The sequence below is a fragment of the Schistosoma haematobium genome, chromosome 6 (assembly GCF_000699445.3).
Source record: "Schistosoma haematobium chromosome 6, whole genome shotgun sequence".
Taxonomy (NCBI): Eukaryota; Metazoa; Platyhelminthes; class Trematoda; order Strigeidida; family Schistosomatidae; genus Schistosoma; species Schistosoma haematobium.
In genome coordinates this window covers 22,621,336-22,638,929 of record NC_067201.1, presented here as the reverse complement: position 1 = coordinate 22,638,929, position 17,594 = coordinate 22,621,336, and the positions used below count along the sequence as shown (strand labels likewise).

General features: G+C 35.1%; 1 protein-coding gene across 1 annotated transcript in view; it reads left to right on the top strand.

The window, feature by feature from the left end:
* Positions 1–17,594, top strand: part of GIPC2_1 (GIPC PDZ domain containing, member) — a 76,712-nt gene that overhangs the window by 9,735 nt on the left and 49,383 nt on the right. Inside the window, exons 3-8 of the mRNA XM_051217149.1 lie at positions 7–305; positions 1,686–2,046; positions 5,353–5,650; positions 9,988–10,187; positions 13,975–14,203; positions 16,020–16,385. Coding sequence (XP_051065787.1) covers positions 7–305; positions 1,686–2,046; positions 5,353–5,650; positions 9,988–10,187; positions 13,975–14,203; positions 16,020–16,385 — 1,753 coding nt within the window. The remainder of the gene's footprint in view (positions 1–6; positions 306–1,685; positions 2,047–5,352; positions 5,651–9,987; positions 10,188–13,974; positions 14,204–16,019; positions 16,386–17,594) is intronic.

Genomic DNA, 17,594 nt, shown 5'->3' with positions numbered 1-17,594 from the left:
TATTAGGGTTCAATAGATTCAATTGAATTTGATGAATTATCTAATTATGAATTAAGAATATATAGAACAAGAGAAAATCTATCACAATCCAATACAATTTTAAAAGCATTCTATATAACTAGTCAAAGACAAGTTAGTATAACATTAACATTACAATTAATTGCACATCATTCTATGAATGTACAATCGAAATTACAAATAAATTTTGTGCCAATTTTAAATGAGAATAAAAAATCATTTAAATATTTTCAATTATATTGGTCTACATTAAAACAAACTGATTTTACTCTATTCATTTACAATATGTAAGTGATAATTGCAATCTTATTTATGTATTAGTGATTCTATTCTGGTTTGTGTGTTTGTTTTGTTTTACTTGGGATTGAGGTCACTAATCTTATGCATATCAAACCCTTCTCTCATTCTCCTCGTTTATCCTCAAATGGGACCGATAGTAGTCACAGAGGGACTTTAGGCGGAGTTATTGGTTATCATGTTTCATCATAATGCACACACACACACACAGAGAGAGAGAGAGAGGAGATAAAAAAATGAGTGGAGATCAATCATTAAGAGATAGATATTCACTGATGGTTTAATGAACGAAACATGGATGGGGAACAATCGAATGTACTTAACATGAAATTACAGAAGTTGTTAATAAAATCTAACAATCATAAAGTAGTAAATGCTTAATTTGCAAAATGTCTATCGATTGTCTAAAAATGACTCAGACTTCATTGTTCTTGTATTTTGATACAAATTGCATCCTGTTTCCATTCTTTACTGTTCGATCCTCTTGTCTCTCTACTGCCAGACTTTCTGTTCACAACTGACGTCATATACTACTTATGTAAATATAAGCAGCTTTAATGCTAGATAACCTAAGTTCAAATCTCATACGAAGTATCAATCCTCTGAAGCTTTTCGGTTATTTATAATATTTATTTGAACACATAAATGTTGATACAAAAGGGCACCGAATATATATGCACCACACAAGTCACTTGATTTGTGTATGGGCTGTGATACTACTCAGGTGCCCAGACCGAAGCTTCTGGTATTCTTAGGAGACCACGCCCGGAGCCTTCGACGTTAAGGTTAGTTCCACAAGGCAGTGGAGGAATATCAGGAGGTGCAGTCCCATGGTAGCCGGTCACCAAAAATAAGTTTATACATCATTTTTTCCCTGAGGATCCTGGAGATCATGTGCACCATTGGCTTGAAATCAGGGTTTTCGAAATCCTCTAGGTGAATCCTCCATATCCACTAACCTCGGTTAAAACACTGGATACTCAGTTTTCATCCTCTCAATTTCGTAAAGAACACCTTCTCCACGAGAAGGCAGTTAGTACGACTTCCATGTAAGAGCATTTTTAGAAGAAGACTGGACTCTACTCACTCTTGGCCGTTACAGGGTAGTTCAATAGTTAAATACTCTCCTTCAGACTTGAATATTCTGGGATTTGATTGCCTTTAGAATCATAAAAGGTCAATGTTATTGTGTTCAATATTTGGACAAATCATCTATCAATACACTATTCTCTGATTTTCAATAGTACCATCAATTGAAGTCAATCAATGACTAACATAACCATCAAAATGTATATATTTGTGTAACTTAGTAACTGAGACTTCTTTCCCTTTGATTGATTAGTTGATTTCGTTTTTTGGTTCTATTTCAGAACTCATACACTTCAATATCAAACTCATAGTACATCAATATGTTTAGAAAATTTAACAGAAGGTAGTCAATATAAATTTTGTATTGTTGAAACATTATACACATGTAAAAGTTCATCGTGGAATTGTATTATTAAAACAATTCCAACGATACAAAGATCTATTAATCATTATCGAAAATCAATAAATCAATTACAAATTAAAAATCTCGGTTATAATTGGTTACAATTAACATGGTTACCAATATCACAAACATTATATTGGCAAATTAATGAAATTCCTATGGGATATCTAATTGTTGCTATGGGGAAATTTAAAACCATTCATTGTACTGATCGAATTTATAGTATTCAAGCACCATGGGTAAATTTATGTTTAGTTTTCAAACTTGGATTTACATACTATACACTCATTGATGTGCTTTGAATTTGGTGTTAACAATCACCTTCTTACTTATTTACGTACCTACGCCTAATGGAGCAGAGGCCGCTGACTAGCATTCTCCAGTATTCATCCTATGCCCAAGTCTCTTCCTTTATCCGGGCTTTGGAGTGACAGTAACCTCAGAAGGACTCCAGGCAAAGTTAAAAATCATCTTCTATATAAACAATAATCCTTTTCAAATAGAAAATCACTATTTAGAAGTTTAAAACGGTTTAAATCGCCTGGATTGTAACAATGTAGTAAATTATGTCACAAAATTTTGTGGAATGTATAAGATGTGGTTATTAGGGGAATTCGAGATACGCGTTTTGTCATATTTTGAACTTGTCACCTGGATACATCTTCATCCATGTGCTAATATTCACTCAGAGATTCGAACTCAGCTACTTTTATTCAAAATATCAACCATCACAAATGAAATTGAAATTCATAACTGTTTCATAAATGAGTGACTGTTTGGACCCAGTAGTTCAGTGAATAACATTTCAGTATATGAAGCGAACGGTATTGTCTTAAAGTCGTGGACTGAACATAAACTCTGGAATGTAGAGTACATTCAGCAGATGAGTTCCAGTTAGGACATAATGCGTATCCTGAATCCCTTTGCTAACCAACCACAATCCATCTACTCTAGATGAACTAATATAAAGGGTTTCAATTATCCAGTTGTTGATAATCATTACTAAATTTTGATCAGTTTTAATAGTGTATATGCATTCTGTGCGGATTGCCTGTATATAGCCATTCTGTTTTCTTGAATAGATGAATTGTGACCAATTCAATACATGTCTGTCATCCTGAATGTATGTACCTACATCGCAATTTCAGTGTTCATTTATCGAAATTTAAACCGTGGACATTTCAATTCAAACGCCAAAGTCTAGTCCAGATACCCATTATCTTGTTCAACAAAAGTGATGGTAACATCATTGTTATTTGGGCCATCTTCCATCGTACCGAGGTAGATAACTGTCTCTACCCGATACGGAATAACTCCACTGGTCACGGCTTCTCATTAGAACTCCGAGAATTCTCTAACGAAGCCAGTCAATAGTGAGCAAATGGTCTAAGGGGTTAGGTGTTCGCTTGCGAGACTGAAGACCCTGAGTTCAAATCCCGCCGGCGGGATCGTGGATACGCACTGCTGAGGAGTCTCACAACAGAACGAAATGGCCGTCCAGTGCTTCCAGGTTTCCAATGGTGGTCTATCATCAATCAATAACTTAATAATCTCCGCAACCCTATACTGATAAACAACAAGGACAAAAATATCCCCCTCTTCATTTGCCTTTTAACAAGATAATTGAATGTTTTATTGGAACAACCAGAGAAAAACTTGTATGAGCAAAAAACGATGCATTACTCTTACCTCTCATTGATTTTCAATTCCCTTCCACTCCCAGTTGTTTGTCTCACTATCTTTGCGTATATGACATTGATATCGCTCTATTTTGTTAGATACTTTGATAAACGTTACTTATTGATCAACAGTCATTGCTCAAGTACAATTCAATGTTGAGTAATATAGTTCGGTACAATTTGTGACACTTACTCTATACTTCATGAAGTCACGATTTGAAGAGGTGATCTTTCACGTCAGGTGATTAATTAATTATCCTATAATTGAATGTGTGACCAGTTTTTCTCATTTTGTTTTTGTAAACTTCTTAAAACAAAGAAGAACTTGTTTATTAAATGGCTACATTAAACCGGATGTGACTTCAATAGATTGAGATTCACTGTATCGAATGTAATCGCAATCTTATATAATCTATTTTGTTTGTAAAAATATGATTATCAAATATATCATTAAATCATTTTTGTATTGGTTGTTTGAATCTTCCCATTGATGTTTAGGATTAGAACTGACCAGTCTCTGATTGTAGTTTTTCTTGACTTAAAAGCAACATTTGACTCTCTGGACTGAGAGGTTTTGTGGTAGTGTCTGTCAGTGAAAGTTATACTTCAGAAGTACATAAACCTTGTGAAGGCTGTTGACTAGAACACTACCGGTTGAGTCAGAGCTTATGGCCAACTGTCATCTGATTTTGCATTTTCAAGTGGTGTCCCGCAAGACTGTCCACTATCTTTATTTTTATTCAACTCAATCATAGACCTACTGTTGGAAATAACGTTCTTATCGACTGAATTTTCGGACATTGATCTCTTTCTAGGAGGTCCACTTATCGACTTAGAATACGCAGATGATATAGTACTGTTTGGTGAAGACGCTGACAAAATGATAAGTGTTTTGGTAGCACTGAGCAACAATTCCAGGACGTTTGCAATACGTTTCCTCCACTTTTATTTCAAGTTGTTGTTTCAGGACTGCCCTATGCCAACACCTGAACTAAGGATAGGGAGTGAAGTAGTCGAACGCGTCGACAATTTCACTTATCTTGGAGGTCTGATCAGCTCAAATGGGTTGGTGTCTGACAAATTTTCTGTACAGATTCAAAAAGCTCGTTTGGCGTTTGCCAACTTATGGCTAAAGCAAGAAATCTTCATCGACTAAGATGTGTTGGCCACCTGTTACGTATGCCTGAACACCGATTACCACGACTCGTAATGATGACTAGTGTTGGAGACGGTTGGAAGAAAGTTAAGGGCGGTCAAACCAAAACGTGGCATCAGTGCTTGAAGTCAATAACTTATAGTCTGAGCCATATTGATAGATGTAGACTATTTGTTGGGGGTCCGCAGGACTATCGTAACCAATGACTGGAGACTCTGGGTGAAATATAGCTCAAAATCGATCACAATAGCGTCAGTGTATACACTTTTTTTATTCCTTTAAACTGTGAGATTAAAATTACTTTATACCTTTCTTTCTATGAATTGACTCTTTCTTACTGTACTATATTCCTATACAAAATCTTTATATATATTACTACCAGTGAAGTAAAAGCTCCTATGTATTTGGTGTTTATCTTGTTGTGTTAATGAGGTATGGCTACTTGAACTGATGCATGTTATAGCTGACTGACTCTTATTGACATTTGTGTATCCTGTGCGGATTACCTCAATGTTGCTTAAAGTCACAATTAATATAATCAGAGATAGATGTATGAATGACGAGTCCCACAATAGGACGAAATGATCGTCCAATGCTTCCAGGTTTTCCATGGTGATCTAGCTTTAATTGACTCATGATCTCAACCATTTTGATACAAAATATGATAATCTATCTTTCCTCCCTTTTTTTTCTATATTAAATAAAACAAGGCTTACAATTCAAAATCAATTATAATGTCATATGTACAATATGTTTATTCACATAATATTACCTCGAAATGTCCATTCAATATTACTTATAAGGAAATCAATGTTTTAAGTAATTTATGGCCAGAATGGAATCCATTTATTGAATCACAACAACAAACTAATCATGATGAATGGGGATCTATTAATGAATTTAATATAGAATTAAATCAACTTACACCATTACAAGAATATGACATAATTATTGAACCAATATTTCATAAATATAAAGGAATTGCTGAATCAATTACAACGAATAAATGTAAGATTGTGTAAAGTTGTTATCCTTTTGTTGTTGTCGTTGTTCCTTGTCATTGTTATTATTAATTTAAATAATCTATTCAACAAAGATTGGATTGGTTGAGGTTAGACATGAACACTGTTGGATGCCGAATCAATGGTGTAGAAGTTAAGCGTTTTCGCGCGAGACTCAAGGCCTTGTGTTCAAATCTCTCGAGGTGGAATCGTGGATGAGTACTGCTGAGGAGTATTTCCACAATAGGACGAAGCAGCCATTTAATGCTTCCAGGTTTATAATGCTAGTCAGTTCATGATGTTAATCATCAACTAAGATTGTTGAATTTGAAGGAATGAATCCAAATTATTTTGATTTTACTGAATAATAAATTACAGTGCATTTCGGCTTATCCACGACTCATCAGTTAGAAGAACTTGTATTTCATGGTTGATGTTTACTCTGGAAATCAACTTCAGTACTGTTCGTTTCAAATGCCGAATGGGTTACTCAGTAAACTACTAAGGCCGGATAGTCCATTCATTTGTGTAACAGGTATGAATTTTAATTTGTTATAGTTTGGACTATCCGGTTGTTAATATTTGGACTTAATCGGTTTTAGTACCCATAGGTGTAGCTTGTGCTAACTGCCTAGATATAGCCATTTTTTGCCAAGTTTTATAGAAGAGACGAATTAAACTCAAATGTATTACACGGACTGGTGACTCTGTGGATTCGGTAGTTTAATGAATAACCCCTTTAGGGCTTGAGACGAAAGGTAATATGTTCGATTCATGAAGGTGGACATCAACTCAGGGATTCTGTTACATCCAGCTGATAAGTTTTCAACAGGGCGAAATGCGCAATCTAGATTCCACTGCTAGCCATAATTAATCTTTTCTACTAAATCTGTTACAAAGTGGTCATATCGAGAAAATCCTCAGAACACATACATATTCCAAGGTTCGATCAAGAATACTTATATCGGTGCAACAGCAAACCATTAGAAGTTAAATTTTTTGACTTTGTAGATTAAAAGCCCGTTTTGATTTGTGCTTTGCTACTTCATTTTTTAAAATTGATCTCTCCGTTAGTAGGTGTCACCGATGTGATGATTTTCTTGGTTGACTAAAGTTTACAGCCTCAGCAGCGAGTTTTTTTCTCCACTTAGTACCTTGCCTTCATCCTCAGAATTACTCATTTGATGGTTCCACAGTATGCAAGAACGGTTCTCTAAATATCCCATGATCAGATACTTGTAGCCTTCATAAACCTTTTTCCTTAACCTTTTCAAGAATAAAAATTTATAACGGATGGAAATAGTTGATGTTCATACAGTACCACGACCTAATTGAGATTGGAAATTCGAATCAATAACCATTGTTCGACCTAAGGTTCGTGATTTCAATCCCTAGGACAGTCGTTACTGCACACTGTGAATCAGACTAGTCCTGTCTAGCTTTCTAAGTTATTGTGATAGTTCGGTTGACTCATTTTGTCGACGTGTGTTATATGTATGTCCAAATACCGCCTACTTGGACTCGAATAATGCAGTAGTCGAGTAGGACAAATCATATGATTTTTAAACAAAGACATGATATCAATCCATAATAACTCATTCGTCATGGACTGCTAACTTCAACTAAAAAAAATAAACTATAAACCATTAACAGAATGAAATGAACCATTTTGGATTTTGACAATGACGAGTTATCAATCGATCACAAACTTAACTTTTCCCATCGAGTAAATAAAATGTGCTTTTCATTTAAATCTATTCAACGTGTTAGACTGACAACCAATTATAATCTACTTAGACTCAGACACATAAGCTTCATATATATGTCAGTCAGTCATAATCAACGTAGTATCCGTAACATATATGAATCAGCTGATATACCACACCGAATGAACATCTTCAATGAGGTAATCAAGACAAATATGCGATGAGCAACAATATCAGTGTTGGTAGGGGATGTCAGGCGGAAGGAATTAGTGAAGTAAAAAGCCCAAGTTTATCTAAAAAAATCGAAGTCTAAGGAAAGATAAAGAATATATTTATATGCACCATTACAACCGATTCTCGATCAAGCCAATCGATGTCTCAAACAATTAACTACGAGAATCAGTTAGACATTTACACCAGATAGTCTGAACTTACCAACGAAGCCCATTCCGATAACTAATAATTTCATAGACTGATGTCACATCGTAGTTTGGTTTTATTCTAACTTACTTATACACTAACTAACATCACACAACTATGTAGATGGTAGTTAAACATACTTATAGTTGTTAGGATTTAATGACTGATTAATCGCAAAGACTTCTTTCTGACCAAATTCGAAGCCTCTGTAAATATAGTGGAATGACTTAATATTTTAAATGAAGTAATGCTGTTGTGATTAACACTCATAGACTAGACAAATATGTCCTTGGTTACTACTCACTCAGCTATTGATCAGTGTACGAACACCAGTCTTATAGTTGGTCGTTTGAATACTCAGTATCTTAATGACAATTTTTTAGATCATTAAAATGATTGATTCAGGTTTGAATCATGAATACAGCCTCCACTAACTGAAGACTGCGGGAACAACTTTTTTTTACAAATCTCAACTAGCACAAAACCTAAGTCACGCTGGATTTCCATGTAATACCTTCAACTATCAAACATTGCAGTATGATACATGTTAACGGAATGTTATGTATTACATTGGACATTGTGTGAGTTTAATTTTGACACACAGTCGTCCTATGCGCAAACCCAATGGGCTGCTCGGATGAAAAGATATAGTGAGGAAGATATTCGTTATGTCTTTATTATGTCTCATTCCTTAGCAATGTAAAACAACTTTTGATCAACTACGTACACCCATCATCTGACCGATTTCCGATTGGCTCAATATCAGATTAATTTGCAGGTGAAATCGGTGTATAACGACGAGCGAATCGGAAGCAAGATTTCGACTTTCAGGTCATAGCGCGATTTATATAAATCTGATAGTGTTCCGCGTATCAAACCCTTAATCTTGACTCTTTAGATTAAATATAAAAGATTAATCCAGGCTCTAATTTCGATATCCGTTTGATTATATTATAGCTGATGTGGTTTCATAATGCAAAAAAAGACTCTAAACGCTTAGTGCTAACCCTAAGAACTTAGCTCTAACTACTAGGAACATCGTTCGAACTCTTAACAGCCTGTTTGAATCTTTTGAGGGATTTCTAGAATATAAACACACTTTATCCATCAGGTCGTTGTCTTTTCAGAGTTTATAGATAGAGAAACTTGTAGAAGACACTGATGGATCTATCAATTACTCAAAATTGTTACACACTTTTCAATATGATTGCTTTCTTTTTTATACCATAAACGTTTTATGCCCGGTATGATGATATTGTCTGACTTCAGTTTGGATGAACAGAAATGAATAGGAATATTTCGTTTAGCTCCATTTATTACTTAAGCTAACCCCGTTTGTGTGACGACGGTAATAAGAAGCCAATTATGCGTCATGCTGCAGGAATATATTTTAAACATTCGTTTACTCAAACAGACATTCAGAATAAGAAGCAGGAAAGGGAAGCGATGCAAAGCGAAGAACTCGAGGGAAACAACTTGTTTTGATCAAGTATAACTCGATATTTATAGTCGGACAAAAATAAGTTACAGATATGTCATGAATAGGATAAATAATGAATACACATACACTCGCATAGAATTAGTCAAGGTTAATAATCGAACAATTGACTTGAAAAGTATGAATACATCGGTCTGCCCAGAAGGGAGAACAACCGATTTAAATTTACTTACTTTATTTATTTATTTATTTAAACATATAAATATTGTTGCAAGAAGGCACCAAATAGATATGCGATCATTCGATTTTTGCGAAAGCTGGGGTACTGTCCGGATTCCTAATCCAAATCAGGTGGTTTTCTTAGTAGGCCGCAACCCGATCCTTTAAACTAAACGTCTAATCCACAAGGTAGTGGAACAACGTAAGGAGATGCAATCTCATGGTTGCCGGTGACCAACGATTGATTCATACACCTTTTTGTTCCCTGACGATCCTGGATCCTATGTGCACCACTGATTAGGAATCAGGATTTTCCAACTCTCCTAGGTGGACCAACCCGGTTAATTTGCCGGATATTCGCTTTTCATCCTCTCAATTTCGTAAATCAAAGTAATGCCACAAAAAGGCAGTGTGTCGAACTTGCCTGGCAGTGTTTTTATACAAGTTTTATGTAGGTATGCCATGGTACTAGAAACTACAAACTATCATTGTATCAATGATATTTGTTTTAAGGATTAATTATACTATTCTTGTTCTATATTTTCTTTTTCTTTCTGTTAGTGAATCCTTCCATGGATTGTAATTTAACATTTGAACAAATAAATCATAATGAAAGTTTCATTTATTGGTCATTACCATCTTTAATTAGATCCAATCTATTGAATATAATAAATAATTCTATGTATTTAATTGAAATTTCACATATTGGTAGACCAGAAAAGAATTTAGAAAAGACATGCTTTATACATAGTTGTTCAATGGTAAGATACTACTTATGTTGATCACTTGATGTACATTTTCAAGATCAAAACAGTTTTTTTTTACTTATTGTTGTAAGTTATTATCAATAAGCAACAGCATTGTTAGATGTGATCGAATTCTTCCCCTGGCCCCCCCCCACTCCTAATTTCAGGATCTATAACATGTACTATAGTTATGCACCATTGATTGAGAATCTGATTGTTCTTATTTTTTTAAAGTTCGGTCATTAATGTTATATAATATAATATAATCTGGTGGGCTAGGGTAATTTTACATTGGTTTTCAGCAGATTCGGACACCGTCCAAACTTTTATGTGACAACCTAAACGGTACAGCTCAATCTCACTTGTGGATATGTAATCAGTAATTTGCTCTTTTTTTTACTGTATGAATGATTCACAAATTCGAAGTGCATAATTTAGATCTTATCTATTTGCTGGGTTGTTCTCTATTTTGTTCATTGAACGAACGAATGTGTGGAACTGCATTTTGGACCAATAGTCCTTTAATGTTACTCTCGGCTGTTACTTCATATTTCACGTATCATTGGTTAGCCGCAGGTCACTTATATTAGTGGACTATCTAGATGAGCTAGTAAAGAGCCAGATTAGATCAACCTAACTGTTCTCCTCTTATATGGTTCAATCTCACACGACTCAAGCAACTGAACAAAAAAAACATGTTTATTCTCTCCGACACATCTAAACAGACGATAAATTAACGATTTAACTGAGTATCATCAAGACATTTAGTGGTCATGTAATAAATTAGTCACTTGTAACATTATCACAACTATCTGGACAAGACATTCTAATGATCCATCATCAAACTAGTAATTAATCCTCACATAATTGTTTGTTTCTTGGTGATTCTATCAGTACGCATAGTTCTGGTTTAAGCTCCTGGATGGTAAGAGCTTCGGCTATTTTTAAAAGTTGGATGCGAAGAAATCTGGGCAGATTTGAACGAATCATATAAACAACCTTAAATTCATTTTTTGGATCTGTGGGATGGTTACAGTCGATTAGGTGTTCAAGTATACAACTTCTAACTGCTTTCCTTACCCTCTTATAGAACCAAGCTGGAACATGTTCCCGTATCCGAGTTGAAAGCGAGCGCTGGCTACGGCCAATGTACCTTGCTCCACAAGAGCAGGTGAACTGGTAGATGCACATGGAGGCGACCAGACGCGGAAGCTTGTGTTTAATGGACACAGAAATTAAGTTCCTACTCGTGAAGATTATTCGCAATTTAGCTGCATTAAATGTTCTTCTGATAGTTGTTGTTAGACGATTTTTGATTACTTCTGATGTTCGATCACCTTTAAATTCCAGACTTATGTAAAGGTTTTTCTTCGTAACGGAGCAACTAGGTTTCTTATCACAACTACTTCTATTCATATTCTTTTCTATGAACCGTTCTGGGTAACCATTTTCCGTCAGGGTTTTCTTGAGGAATTCAAGTTCTTCGTTAATGCATTCCTTACTGCATATCTGACGTATTCGATAACATAAAGAGTGGATGAGATTTCTCTTTCTACTTAACGGAACCCAGCTATAGAAGTTGGTTAGCTGTCCATTCCATGTTTGTTTTCTAAAGATGGATCTTTTTAAAGAACCATTACTCCTTCTCATCAGATAAATTTAAATCCAAACATAGAATGTTACCTGTAAACGTCATATTGTAAACGAAATAAAACGTAAGAAAACTGCCAGAGAAAATCAATGAGCAAAATCGATTAAGATGTTCGAACGTCACAGTCAAAATTGATAGTATTCCGACAGCAGACAATGGGTTTTAAGCATTGTTCAAGCCCTAACGCTTCAGGCTGGGCTATTTCATTTACTACCCTACATATATGTGATATACTGTATAAGCTATATTGCTATGTAGAGCTGAAGGTCTCATATGAGACTGGAGGTTTACCATTCATACTAAGGATGGTTCAGCATGATTACTTTGGCAAGTTTTTCTCACTGCTCATACGTAAAATTGGTTTGCTGATTAACCGATTTCATTGATACATCTTGCATTTCATTCATTCATCTTACAATGTGTTGTAAGTTGTCAAGCAGATATATGCAAGAGAACTCCCACAGAAAATCAATGAGCGAAATCGGTTAAGCCGTTCGAAAGTTATGTTCAAATGTGTATTGACGAAATTGGCTATCTCGGGCATTTCTATAGGATTTTGACTCGCGCACTTTCTGTAGGATGTTTCCGGGTCACCTTTTCTTCCATAACTTTTGAACGGATTAATATTTTTCAATGTGGCGTGCTTGGTGTTACTTATTTAATTGAGTGTTATTGAATGATGTATAATATGTACACGTACATTGAGATTTGTACTTGACGATTTACACCTTACTCGCCATGTTGTATATGAAGTTTTGTTGTATTTCCCGGCGGTGTTACATATACTATTTTACTTACATCTAGGATCTCTTACTTTTCGTTTATATTCTTTTTTATTTCTGTTAACTATTTAAATTTAATTTTGATTTTTCATTCAGTCGGTAATTTTGATTGTTTACAGTGGTCTTTTTCATAATATAGTTGGTTTTTGACAGTTCCGATTTTTATATTGTTGGATCAATCGTTGTTAATTTAAAGGATATGTATCATGTCTTAGAGACTTGTTAATATGTCACGTGACTAAACGCCAGTAGAACACCGACTTATATTACCTTGGCTCTGTGCCAAATCAATGACGCGTTAACCAGTACGAGTTGCCTTGAGTCAACTCTAAGTACTTATTGGTTCTTCTCGCCTAGCCCTGTGCGTTTGAGTCCGGAACATTGGTATCAGCCTTCGCTATATGAATCGTATGTTTCAGACATCAATCGTTTACATAATTTAGTTACTTAATGGTTATCCTGGCCGTTACCATTCATTTATTCTTCGTCAGGATGTAAGAATATGAATTTAGTGTTCAGTAGTGTTGATGTAAGGAATTCTTAAATTGTTTTTCAAAATTAAAAAATATACAACCTACATCATGGACTAATTGTAGCTAATGATTCTTTAACTACAACGAAATACCGAGACATTTACCCACAATGTCATATGAACTATCTTTATCACCATATGTGTTTTGATGTAATTAGGACTTGTTAGGTGGATGTATCTGCAAGTCTGTGTTCATGTCGACAGTAAGACTTTAATCTACTACCTTTCGCTTCGGAGCCAACGAAACAATCTATTCAGGATGTACATATGCTAATTAGAGCTGATCAAAATCAAAATCAAAATTCCAAACTCTTCTCAATGATCATATAAAAATTAAACTTTTAGAACAAGCTAGCGTCTTTCTAGACATTATAGCTAGGTGAATAACATGTTGATGTTTAAAGCTAAGGCTAAAAGGTGTGAGTTTTATTGTGAACATTAACATTACCATGAAAATACATTGATTTGACAACCATGTAATCCTCAAAGAATACGTATATACTAACTAGAATTGATCAAATCTAATTTTGAATGACTTAAATTTTTTATGCGGATCATATGAATATTATGCTGTTCTTGGAGTGGTTGAAGTTAGACATTAACACTGTTGGATGTCGGCCGGCTCAGTGGTCTGGTGATTAGGTGCTTGTATGCGAGACCGATATATCCTGGGTGGGAACATGGATGCGCACTGCTGAGGAGTCCCACAGTAAGACAAAACAACCGTTCAGTGCCCGCCAGGTTTGGTCTAGCTTCAACTGACTCATGAATTCAACTATTAATTTATTATTCTATTTGTTGTTTTCTAATTCTCTTTGGTAATACATATTTCAACAGGGTAATTCATCAGAAAAAGTCCTGAATTTTCTACCACAATTGGAAAATGAACCACAACGTTTAAATTGTTTCACAATTAAACTACCTATTTATAATGAAACAACAAAATTTACCTTCAATTGTCCATTAATACCATGTAAATTATATGAAATCTCTATTCGACTTTTATATCAGAATCAATTTATTAATGAATTCAATTGTAAACGACGATTTATACGAAATGGTTTAGGTAAGTAATGTTTGTTTACCACATTGATGTTGATCTTCTATTAGGAGATTCACTTGTTGGTTTAAAATATCCAAATGATATAGTTCTGTTCAATGAAGAATGGAAATGTATACTCCAGAACTAATCTATGGTAATACCTAAACTAATAATAGGGACTGAAGTAGTTGAGCATATCGAAAACTCCGCTTATTTTAGAAGTCTCATTAGCTGTTGTTGGTTGATGTCTGATGAAACGTTGATATGCATTTGATATGTTTGATTGACGTTAGTTAATTTGAGTCACTTGTGGCATAGGCTAGATATCCGTCTGCTAACCAAAGAGCGAATATAGGGTAGTAGGTATTGATGGCAAATCGACTGATCACGTAATAAATCATCATCAAATGCGGTCGTTGGGACACATGATAAACAGGCCTATTCACCCCCTAACCTGGTGAATGATGTCTGGTGTAGGAGCAGGTTGGAAGAAAACTAGATCTAGCCAAAACAAGACATGACATCAGTGCATGAATACACTAACTGTTGGTCTGAGCGCTGTTAACAGGTGCAGACTATATGGTTGAGTTCCACTTGAGTATCATAACCAATGGTCAGAGATATCACGTAAAATGCCTCAGGATCATTCTCAATAGGACAGGTACATTCACGTTTCGTTTCTTCACAATTACCAAATTTCTAAATTCTCTAGAAAATACTTCATTGCATCTTGAATAGTTAGTCTTTTCTATTACCACTAATACTATGATTACCCTGACTACTCTGAAATTTACTTGAACAATTTAATCTCACTATGCTTAATGGATTCATACTTGCACAGCGTGATCGATGAACAAGTAGGATCTAATGCAAACACAAAGGTAAGGATTGGCAAAACAAGGGCAGCCTTACTACATTTGAAGAACATATAAAATTCAAAACAGCTGTCTGTCAACCAATATCAAAGTCACAATCTCCAACACGAACGTCAAGACAGTTCTACTGTATAGAACTGAAACCTCGAGAACTACCGCAATCATTATCAAAGAAGTACAAGTATTTATAAATAACTGTCTACGTAAAATACCTAATATCCGTTGACCGGATGGCATAATCAAAAGCCTACTATGAGAGAGATTAAAATAGCTTCCAGTTGAAGAGGAAATTAGGAAACTATAATGTAGGTGGATAGGACGCACATTAAAGAAATCATCAAACTGCATAACAAGGCAAGGCTTAACTCCGAATCTTGAAGGAAATAGGAAAAGAGGAAGATCAAGGAACACATTGCACCGGGAATTATAAGCAGAATGAATTGAAACTGGAGACAACTGGAAAGAATGGATCAGAACAGAAATCGATGGAGAGTAAAAGAGAAAAAACCAACTTCCAGTTGAAACGAAAATTAGGAAAAAGACGATGGAGTTGGATAGGACACATTGCGAAGAAATCATCAAACTGCATCATGAGGCAATTACTAACTTGGAATTCTGAAGGAAAACTGAAGAGAGTTAGGACAAAGAACACACTGCGTCGAAAATTGGATGAATAGCAACTGGGAACAATTGGAAAGGATTGCCAATAACAATGTTGGATAGACAATGGTGATGGACGGTCAATGCCGCTTCACGAGGAACAACAGGGATAAGTAACCAAGCAAATGAAGAAGTAAGTAAGTACGCTTAACTACTGGAAAACCGGTGTACAAACGTATGAGGTTCCACATTGTAAATAACTGACATTTTTGTTGAAATTACTTTAACAACAATATAATCAATATGTTTATGTATAACATATTTCTTTTCCCATCTCTCTTTCTCGCTCTCCATCTATCTTGCAGTACCCAAATCCCCATCAAATGTTTATGCAAAAGTATTAGCTAATAATATGATTCTATTTCAAATGAATAAACCGAATCCATCAACATTTAATCATTGCAATACATATGGTTATATTTTGTCGTTTAATAATAATGATGAATATCAAACCATTCAATCATATCATTATAGAAATTTCACAATTATTCATCTAAATGATTTACAAAATAACATGAATTCACATTTACATGCATATCATACCATGTCAAGTGATCAATTCTTTCTTAATAATCCATACCCTTCAGCTAGTTCTATTTCAGTTCGTATTCAATCTATTCCAATGGATGATAAAAATTGGATTGATTTAAACATTCCATTAATAAATTCAAGTAAATGTTAGATTATAAATTGTTATGTCATGTATAACTATGTCATGATTGATCTAAGCTTAGTGAATAATATCAGATGGGTTTTGTGGATATTATAGTAATTTCAATGGTTAAGATTATGAGTCAGTTGATGCTAGACCATCATGGAAAACCTGGAAGTACTGAACGGCAGTTTCGTCTCATTGTGGGACTCCTCAACAGTGCGCATCCACGACCTCCCCCCCGCAAGACTTGAACCCAGGACCTACTGGTTTCACGCGCGAGCATTTAACCACTAGAACACTGAGCTGGTATTCAACGGTGTTAATATCTAACTTCAACTAATCCACGAAATTGAGCGACGCATCCACCATCGTCTTCAGTGAGTTGTTATCTCACAACAGACCTGGTTGAACTCCACTGGTCAGTACTTCTCACTAGAACTTCAGGATATACCTATTGAAGCCAGTCACTAGTGAGCATATATTGATTAATATGAGAAGGGGTCTTTTGTGGATATTATAATAATTTAAATGGTTAACATCATGCGTCAGATGAATAGTTTCATGACATGATTAAGTTTACCTGTGATGATTACTTACTTACTTACGCCTGTTACTCCCAATGGAGGAGAATATGCTGCCGACCAGCACTCTCCAACCCACCCTGTCCTGGGCCTTCCTTTCCAGTTGTATCCGATTTTTGCTGTGATGATGATGATTTAATCAACATGGTAACAAAACCATGATCATCAACTATATACCGTTAGGGAGACCCAGAGTATTCTTCGAAAAAAAAGCTGAGAGAGGCTCAGAAAAAATTGGGAATCATTTTATCCAATCAACATTGAAAAGATGTTCCTCAAAACGATCTAGAAAGTTAAGAGTTTGATTAGATAAATACCTGCCCTGCTACTATGTTTAGTAGAGTTCCAGAATATTCCATAACCCTAAGGCTATCTGAAATGCCATAAGTACCTTTCAGTAGAGCGTTCTTTCCATATTTCACTCCTTTTCTCTCGTGTTCAAGTTGTTGTTTAGATTAAATTTTGGGGTTATTAACAAATCGATTCAAGTGTCCAGTCAGATAGTTTATCATACACCAAATTAGTTGACCCGAATCAGTATCAATCAATCATACAGTAAGACTAGTAAAACTATTCAGTGAAGAGTTACGTATCCCATTTCTGATTGTATGATTACCTATCCTATTACAATATGTTTAGTAGGG